The 10,035-nt window shown below is 39.8% G+C and overlaps 1 protein-coding gene across 1 annotated transcript; it reads left to right on the top strand.

Annotated features, from left to right (window-relative positions):
* The first annotated feature begins 870 nt into the window (after positions 1–870).
* YPEL5 (yippee like 5) lies at positions 871–9,521 on the top strand. The gene is made up of 3 exons (XM_053925013.2): positions 871–953; positions 6,398–6,562; positions 8,588–9,521. Exons 2-3 carry the CDS (start codon positions 6,422–6,424, stop codon positions 8,810–8,812), a joined length of 366 nt encoding a protein of 121 aa, XP_053780988.1. The 5' UTR covers positions 871–953; positions 6,398–6,421; the 3' UTR covers positions 8,813–9,521.
* The last annotated feature ends 514 nt before the right edge of the window (positions 9,522–10,035 follow it).

The following is a 10,035-nucleotide window of genomic DNA, read 5'->3' as shown; positions in this document are numbered from 1 at the left end:
TGCCCCGCCCCCACGGGCCGCGTCCCCGCCGCAGTGTCGGGGACGCGCCCCAGGCTCAGCGCCGCCGTGGTCGGCGGGAGGCCTGGCGCCGGGGCCGCCTTGCCGAGCCCCTGCCCCCGAAGTGAAGTGCAAATTCGACTCCGAGTTGTGGGGCCCTGATTGTGCCTCGATGTGGCCCGTCCGTAAGAAGGACTACATCCCCGGCCGACTGACATTTGCCGCGACGGAGGGCGGTGTTTGCTTTTGTTTTCTTCTCCGTCGGGTGAACGTTCGCCACCCACCCCTCCTCCCCACCTGAACCCTGAACCGCGGGAGGGAGCCCCCGCTGGCCTGGCAGAGGGGCGTGGTGCGATTGCTGGGCGGCTGTGGGGCATCTCGGACCGCGGGGGGCGCGGCGGGACCGCCCGGACCCCAGGCAGCCGCCCGCTCAGCTGTTCGGGCTGGTATTGGTTGTGCCCTAGGAGGCCCCGCGGCGCCGCGCCCCGGCCCCTCCCTATTGGCCTGCAGCGTCACGTGCCCGCAATCAGCTGGGGCCAGCTGGGGCTGCGGGGTGCGCGCCCCGGCCCGGGCGGCTTCTGGCCGGAAGGATTCGGATTCGGGGTCGGGGTCGCGCGGCCGCCCTGCGTGTTTCCTCCTCGCTGGTGGGAGGGAAGGCGCGCTCTTGCAACCCCTTTATTCTCCAGCCCTCTGTAGGTAGATAGGACAATGAGTACTATTAACAGCAGGAGTTGGAAAACTGAACTACTACAAAGATAATGTTTAATCCTGACACCATCTATTAATCCTCCCTTCAGGGGAGTCTGGAAGGTGTACAGCTCATTTATTTTTAAACTTTTTCTGTTTACAGAACCCTGTTGGTAATCTGAGGATTTTTATTCCAGGTCTCCTTGACAGATGGAAAACCTGAAGTAACCTCAGGCTAACCTTGTGTTTTTGGAAAATTAAACTTGCTGGTGAAGTAACTGGGGGGTGGGGAGGGTAGGTAGAAGGATATTGGCTAATTTTGCATGGCCACATATTCAGTGTTGCAGCTGCTTTCCAACACAGAGGGACCAGAATGCATCAAGTGTTTCCAGGGTACATGTTTGTGCCAGATGTGAAGTATCTTGGTGTATTCTTTTCCTGTTTATTGCGTACTTGTACTGTATTAGGTAAGAAGGAAATTGCAGAGAATTTAGAATCGTTTCTCTTAAAGTTTAGTAAAAAGTCATAGAAAAATGAAAGTGAGTAACAATGCATCATTAAATATTAGTAACTTACATAATGAATGTTACAAGAGTTCTAAAGTGGGAAACAGAGAGGTGAAGTGAGGTGGAACTGGAAGCATTCTGAAGTGAATTGGTATTGATTAGACCTAAAAGATGAGGAGGTTTGGGGTTGCTATTAGGCAGTGGCCTAGGAACAAAAAACAGGCTTGGAGCATGTACAAAGAGTAAGAAGGTGGAGCTTGTGCAATTTGGTACATAGAATGTTTTCCACATACCCCATTATCTTTATGGGTAAGTACTGGAACACGGGGTAGAAGGTAGCTCCTTGGAAGGGACTGATGTTTACCTCTTCAGAGGGTGTCCTCACCCGGTTCAGTACCCAATCCAGGCCTACTGGTGACTTTTTGGGGGTTTTTTGGATGATTATCTCTAGGAACCATCTTATCTATAGGAGAGGAAGATTATGAATTGTGCTGAAGTAAATTACTTAATTCTATACACAGGACTAAGTAAATTATATTTTAACAACTTTTCTAAAAAGATTAGTAAAATCCATGTGGATTTTTCTAAAATAATATCTGGTTGGATCAGTGAAGACTTATCCCTAGACTTACTTGCCTTTTTTTATGCTCTGCTTAAGTGATAAAAAAAAAGAGAAGAACTTTTAGAAACAATAAAAAGGGGAAAGAAATAAGGCCAAAATTAAGTCTAAAAGAAGAGCTTTAACCAGCTACCCGTCTCCAAAAAGCCAGTCCATGAGATGTGAAACTAGGCCTAATTATAATCATGAGTTGTGAAGATAGTCTTAAGTTTATTTGTGCCCAGAATGTCATTGTAACTTTTAAAAGTACCTACCTAAGTGGCTGTCCAAATTGATAGCAGTTTCTCTGGTAATCCTGTATAATAATGTATGGGTAACGTAGGAACTGACCTTGGCTATGATCTGAACTTGTTACTTGACACCTGAGTCAGGAAACCAGATAGTTAAGTTATACTCCTGTCTATTCAGTTTGAGGCTGTTTTGACTCATGGTATTGCATCTGAACAGAGAAGAGATCTTGAATTTGGCTTGCCAAAAAACTGGGGAGATTACCAACTGGATCCTTTACATGACTCACTGAGTTACATGACTAGTCTTATTTTCTAGTGATGACTAAACAAAAAGTGTTATAGAAATACAGTAAACTAAAAACATTTAACAAAAATAAAGGCATTATTTTAAGGGTCAAGAACAAAAATATAAAAGTTACTGTCACATGAAGACCTGATGCCACAACCAGAACATCATTTGACATAGTAAAGGAAACTGGTCAGGTATTGCAAAAGAACTAACAAAAAGAAAGCACAGCTTTCTTGTGTAACTGAAACTTGGCTTGGTGATTATTTTTCAAAAAATTGGGGAATTGGTTTTATGGATAAAATTCAACTTATTTTGCTTTATAGGTTTTCAGTAGAATTTAGTCACAAATCAATATGAAAATAGTTAATGAGATTACAATAACATTAAATGTTAATTATAGTAATCAACCCAGCACTGTTAAAAGATCTTTGGGTTTTATTCCTTTCTTTGTTTTGGAGAGAGAAGAGACTGAGAACCAGAAATACAAGCATGCTTCCGCATGTTTCCATTTTAGCAGAACCACTTACAAAACAACCTCTTCTGAATGGCCAATTCCTAACCCTTTCTGTACTAGGCTCCTGTCCATTCAGTTCCGTGTAGGAGAGACTTGTAACCTGCATTTGCCCACCACCACCTTCTGGTGCTGTGGAAAAGCCCCTCTCACTTCTGGTGGTTTGTGTTTTCTATGGTTCTCTAAGGAAATAGTTTTATTAACAAAGGGAAAGTCTTATCTGTGAAATACGTAATTTCCCATCCAAGGGTCCTTAGAAATGCAAATCAATACACTCTTCTCCTCCCTAATATTTTTAGGGCTGGCGAAGGTGCTGCCTTCTTCAGGGTATTCTACTTGCCAGGGTTGTATCCAAACTGGATTTTTAATTACAGTGAGGGCAAGTACCTGTTTTAAGACCTAGAACTGTGACACAAAGAATTTGAGATGCTTCAGAAGATTTCTGATTTTCCTCCTGGTTGTAATTTCTGTCACCTGGTCACTTAGCTTTGCAGTGATGAACAGAAGGTGAAGCCAGTTGTTATGTGTTTCATACCCTTTCTGAGCCTTGCTTTCTTCATCTGCAGTAGGAGAGGGTGGTTGGTTGGGGTCAGGAATGTTGAAGAAGATAATCTATTTTACTAGATTAACCTTTATGTAGTATTTACTGTGTGCCACAGACCCCTGCTAAGGAAAGTATTTAGCAGTTTGCCAGAACAGGATACCATAATATTTGTGTGTGTGTGTGTGTGTGTGTGTGTGTGTATTAATACTAGCAATGAACAAGTGGAATTTGCAACGAAAAAAATACTATTTATATTAGTATCAAAAAAAAAGAAATACTTGAATATAAATCTAACAAAATGTGTACAGCGTCTATATGAGGGAAAATATAAAACGCTAATGAATGAAATCAAGAAGAACTAAATATAATGGAGAAAGATTTCATGTTCATGGATAGGAAAACTCAATGTTGCCAAGATGTCAGTTCTTCCTAACTTGATCTGAAGATTAAAGGCAATCCCAGTCAAAATCCCAACAAGTATCCTTGGGAATATTAACACTGATTGTAAAGTTTCTATAAATAGGTAAAATACTCAGAGTAGCTAACACAGTATTGAAGGAGAAGAATAAAGTCAGAAGACTGACACTGCCTGACCTCTAGGCATTCTATAAAGTGACAGTGGTCAAGATAGTATGGTATTGGCAAAATAACAGACAAATAGATCAGTGGACCAGAATAGAGAGCCCAGAAATAGACCCACGTAAATATAGTCAATGGATCTTTGACAGAGAAGGCAATACAGTGGAGCAAAGATAGTTTTTTACTAAATGGTGTGGAACAACTGTACAGCCACATGTAAAACATTAACTCTAGATACAGACCCTACACCCCTTTCACAAAAATTAACTCAAAATGGATCACAGGACTAAATATAAAATGCAAAACTATGAAAGACAATACCAGTGGCATGATCCAGGAAAAATATAATAGATGAGATGGACCTCATTAAAACTTAAAACTTCTCTATGAAAGACAGTGTCGAGAGAATGAGAAGACAAGCCACAGGCTGGGGGGAAATATGTGCAAAAGACATATCCGATACAGCGCTGTCATCCAAAACGTAAACAACTCCTAAAATTCAACAATAAGAAAACAACCGGCTTTAAAAAATTGGGCCAAAGACCTTAATAGACATCTCACCAAAGGAGGTATACATGTGGCAAACAGCTTGTGAAAAGAGGCTCCACTTCATATGTCATCATGGATATGTGAATTAAAACGACGCACACCTATTAGTATGGTCAAAATCTAGAACACTGACAACACCAAATGCTGAAAAGGATGTAGAGCAACAGGAATTCCCATTGATTACAGAAAGGTTGTATGGTAGTTTATAACAAAATGTGTGGTTTCTAACCATATGATCCAGCAGCTACCCCTTGTTATTTACCCAAGGGAATTGAAAACATGTCCACACAAAAAACCTGCACGTGGATGTTTTATTCATAATTTAATCATAGTTTTACCGTTACTTATAATGGCCAGAACTGGGACGCAACCACAGTGTCCTTCAGTAGTTGAATGGGTAAATAAGCTGGTATATCAAAAGGCGTGGAGGAACCTTAAACACGTGTTACCAAGTGAAAGAAGCCAGTCGTAAGCTACATACTGTATGTCTGCGATTCCAAGTAGGCAAAACTATGGAGACAGTAAAAACAGTCAGGGATTGCCAGGGGAAAGGATGAATAGGCAGAGCACGAGGGGTTTTTAAGCCAATGAAAGTACTCTGTGATACCATTATGATGGATATGTGTCATTATACATTTGTCCAGACCCATAGAGTCAACCGTAATGCGAACTATGGACTTTGGATGATATGTCAGTAGAGGTTCATTAAGAATAACAGATGAACCTCTCTAGTGGAGGATGTTGATAATGAGGGAGGCTACACATGTGTGGGAGCAGGGAAAATACTGTGAATTCTTAAAAAACAATAAAAAGGTAGAGGTCCTAAAATGTGATTGCTTCACCAGAGCCCTATTAAAATAGGAATTAAAAATTCTAGTTGCTGAATGTGTTATTTGTTGAAGGTAAAGGAAATTGAAAATAATTACTAAAATATGATCTGCATATCATTTATGAATTTCACTTATATTTTCTGCCTGACGCCTCACTGTTTCAATAATTTCAAATAAACTGATAATAGGCTCCCAGGTAAACAACTAAGTTTGGTACTTCTCTCATTTCAACCTTTTAAGGATTTTAATAACCCAGAACTAAGAAAAGCTAGTATCAAAGAGGTCTTATTTATAAAATTATCTGGGAATGGTAATTATAAAAGCTCAGATTATTAAAGTACTGTGTTTTGCTTGAAGGTTGAAAAGGAAAAGAATCTTAAAGCTATAACTGTGATGAGTTTGGCCTTAACTTTGGTTATAAACTTACTAATGGTTAGTGCCATCACCTCTATGTGGTTATAGATACACCTGATGACCAGAAACCCACTTGTTTTCTGATTGCCCCTTTTTCTACTCCTACCAAGCTCATGTCCCACAATTCTTTTCTCAAATTACACAGCTAAAAAGCTATTTATCACCTCTCTACCTGTGCTTTTCATTATTCAGTTTCTGATACTCTACATTCTTCCTATTTTTTCCATACCCACTAAAAGAGAAGTGATACCATTCCTTTTCCTGCCTAAGCATGTTTACTTCCTTGGCTCATTGCTTCTAAAATAGTCTTAGCTTGCCTATGCCTATTTATTTCTTCTGTGAATGATCCTTTTGTTCAGTCACCTATTTTACATATTCAATACTGCAAAGCAGAGATCGCACATATAAGTGGTTCTCAATGACCCACCAAGTAGATACTAACAATTTTTTTAAAGAATTTATTTAATTATTTTTAGAGAGGGGGAAAGGGACCTGGCCCACAATCTGCATGTGCCCTGATTGGTAGTTGAACCAGCGTCCTTTTGGTTTGCAGGCCAGTGCTCAATCCACTGACCCATACCAGCCAGGGCTAACAATTTTTTAATCATAATGCATTTATTGTCCTCTTATGTTTGCTCCTAGGTTTTTAAAACTTCAACTATAAAAATGGGCAGAATTTTCCTTGATCATATTGGTGGTACTCGTCTGTTTTCCTGCGCAAACTGCGATACAATTCTGACCAACCGCTCAGAACTCATCTCCACTCGTTTCACAGGCGCCACTGGCAGAGCATTTCTTTTTAACAAGGTTTGTGGGAAAATCAGCTTCATTTCCTAAGTGGGTGGAAATGTTTGACAGTAGTACCAGAATATGTCTCAGAGCTTAGAGGTACCAGGAAAACTCAGAATGAGAGCTACAACCTATAGAATAATTGCCCACTAGCTTGTCTTTGAGTGGACCTGAGGAAGGCATTACTAGAGTGTGATTTTTAATCTTGGAAGTTGAAAAACTCAGGAGGGTGATCTCCATTCAGTGTAAGACTATGGTAGTGACCTCACAGACTATGGAAGGAAGGGGCTGAGACATCCCCATACCCATGTCAGTTTATCTTTACAGGAGGATAGCTGCATTAAGCTCTCATAACTCAATAATACAAGTGAATAAGGATCATCTAACCAACCTCTCTAGCTCTAATTTATGCTCACCAATCACCCCTCTGATTATGATTTAGTTTTTTACATAGGTTTGCCAACTGGAAGAGTGTTTCCTAATTTACAATTAAATGTCTATTCTGTCCGCATCTCTAATTTCTGGTTTGCTTCGAAATTGGTTGATGTGATTTCTGTTCCAGAAGTCTAGTGTGTACTAGCAAAGTTGAATTTATTGGGTTGGCCAAAAAATCTGTATGTTTTTTTCCGTAATATAAAAGACACATTCTTCATTTTCACCAATAACTTTATTGACTTGAATATTTTCAGTGTGTCACCTATCTCCCACATGGTCTAACGTTGACTGTTGTCAATTAATGTCTCAACTTGATCACTATCAACTTCAGCTGGCCTGCCTGGCTGTGGAGCATCATCCAGCGAGAAAGCTCCCGTACAAAACTTTGCAAACCACTTTTGACACGTTCAATCAGTCACAGCACCTTCTCTATACACTGCGCCACTCTTTTTTTTTGTTTGTTTCAGTTGTTTTTACCTTTCTTAAGAAAATAAAGCATAATATGTTGGAAATGTTGCGTATTTTATTCAATATTAGATGGCTACACAAAAATTCAGCATTTTAGATAAGTTTTTTTTTTTAATGCACACTGATATGCCAGCTGTCACAATACAGTCTAATAAATTGTTTCAAATGAAGTCAAAGACAACTAGGCACTGCTATAGCCATCTTATGGGGAAAAAACTAAATGAACTTTTTGGCCAACCCAATAAAAGTGTTTTAGGCCAAGGAATAGAACTAATGCAAGGGTATTGTTCTTAGAATGTCAGCTGAACTTCCCCAGTGGACAGTCCTCTGTTCAATTTAGAAACAAGTTTTTCTCTCAAAGAGTTGATAGTGTATAACCCTTGATCTTTATTGAAGCATTGGTCAGGAGTTGGTACACTGGTAGGCCAGCTTCCTGCTATATTTAAAATAAAGTTTAATGGAGCACAGCCATGCTCATTAATTTATATATTACCTATGGCTGCTTTTGTGCTACATCAGCAATCTATAAATAGTTACAAGGAAGACCGCATAGACCTCAAAGCCAAAAATATTTACTGTCTTGTCCTTTACAGAAAAGTAAAGTACAGAAGATTGTTGGGTATTCAGAATCATTGAAAATTCTTCACAGATTTTTTGGAACCCACTTGAAAATGATGTATTGTAATGCATAGTCTATAGTAGGCTTATCTGGTCTGTTTGCATATAAAATATATTTTCGGAAGCAAACTTTCTCATGGGATACCTGTTGAATACTAGATCTTTTACATTGGTACCCTTGTTTGCACACAAGGTGCAATGACAGTTGGACCCAAGCCTACATTTTATGTCTCCAGGTCAAGGACTCTTCACTACAACTCAGAAACGTAACTAGCATGTATAGTATGGCGTGGACCAATACACTAATGTGTGATCTCATTACATGTTCCGTGCAGTGCAATTCCAAATATTTACCTGTCCAGCAGCTTCTAAAAATAGCTCTTGGGAAGGTGTTTGTGGGTCGGATCAAAGTAGCCGCTATTTGCTTTCCTGAATTTGCAGTTATTGTACCAGTTAAATATTGTGTACTTTATGGCAAATAATTTACTCTCCTTTGCAATTTTGTGTTCACATATTTCTTAGGTAGTTAACCTGCAGTACAGTGAAGTTCAAGACCGGGTTATGCTCACTGGCCGCCACATGGTTCGGGATGTGAGCTGTAAAAACTGCAATAGCAAACTGGGATGGATCTATGAGTTTGCCACTGAAGACAGCCAGCGTTATAAGGAAGGCCGTGTGATCCTGGAACGTGCCCTAGTTCGGGAGAGTGAGGGTTTTGAGGAGCATGTACCATCTGATAACTCTTGAAGACAAAGAGATCACCTCACCTTTTCCCAGGTCTCCTTCACTGAAAACAAAAATCTACTTACATACACTGTCACCTTAGCATCAGAGTCGGATTCATGAACTGCGGAACAAGAGGTTATGAGAATCTAAGATGGAACCTTTCTTTCTTTCCTTTTTTCTATTTTCCATCCAACAACAGTGTGTAGAGAGAATATTATGCAGATGCTGTTAATTTTCCCCCCTACTTTTACATCTTGAGGCAGAATAGTCTTATCTGCAGCTACATGGTGGGTAGACTATGTGAGGGAAAAAATCTGGGCAATTAGAGTGGAAAAGTGTGTTTTATGTAAATTTTGAAAGGAAAATGTGTCAAGAGCATGGTTTTTAAATTTACTTGGGCTTCATTTTAAGAACTTTTTTTTTAACCCAGTTATTTCACTTGATTTGCTAGCTTCAGAGAAGAGATCCGAATTTGTGACCAGTGCTAAAGGTTCAGTGTTAGCATGGCTTGTGCTGGCCGTTGTGCCACATTCTTGTTGGAGATGAACCACAGCACCAGAGCCCATTCTCTCTTGTCAGTCTTGACCCAAAGATGTCACCATTCCTAGTTATTTGTCACCACGTAATTGGTGTTGATTGGAAACTTTTCCTGAAATGGGGCAGAACTGCTTGGTTGTCCTTTCCATGTAACTTAAGCATAGTAATATAAATAAAGTAATAGTTGAATGTTTTTGGTCCTGTGTTACTTTAAAAAAAAAACACCTTTTAAAAGAGCAGCGTATTTGATAAAGTAATTTTCATAACACTGTTTCTTTTCATCTCGTTAAGCTGAATTGACTGTGTGTTTAGATACTACTTGGTTTAAATTAAAGCATACTGTTTAAAGCTACAGTATTGTATTTAGAAAACAGTTGAACAGAATGTCAGTGTGCATTCATGCAGAAAGCATTTCATCTGTACCCGTTCTAAAACAAGGGGGGAGGGGTGAATGAAGCAGCCTATCTAAAAACACTGCTTTGCAAAGCGTTTCAGCCTATCCTCAGTTTTGCTTTGATTTGACTAGTCGGTAAAGCCTAATAGTTTCATCAAAGGACTAGCTCTCATTAGCATTATTTTCTCAGCTCTTCCCTAAGAAATTCAGCTATTGAAATGAAAACTGTACTTGGTTCCTTCAAGTGGAGAGGGATCAAATTTGACTCAGGGTGTTACTTTGGCCCAAAATTTACAACATTATGAAGTATTAA

The sequence above is a fragment of the Desmodus rotundus genome, chromosome 5 (assembly GCF_022682495.2).
Source record: "Desmodus rotundus isolate HL8 chromosome 5, HLdesRot8A.1, whole genome shotgun sequence".
Taxonomy (NCBI): Eukaryota; Metazoa; Chordata; class Mammalia; order Chiroptera; family Phyllostomidae; genus Desmodus; species Desmodus rotundus.
The sequence above is the reverse complement of the archived record's forward strand: the minus strand, read 5'-3'. Positions and strand labels throughout refer to the sequence as shown.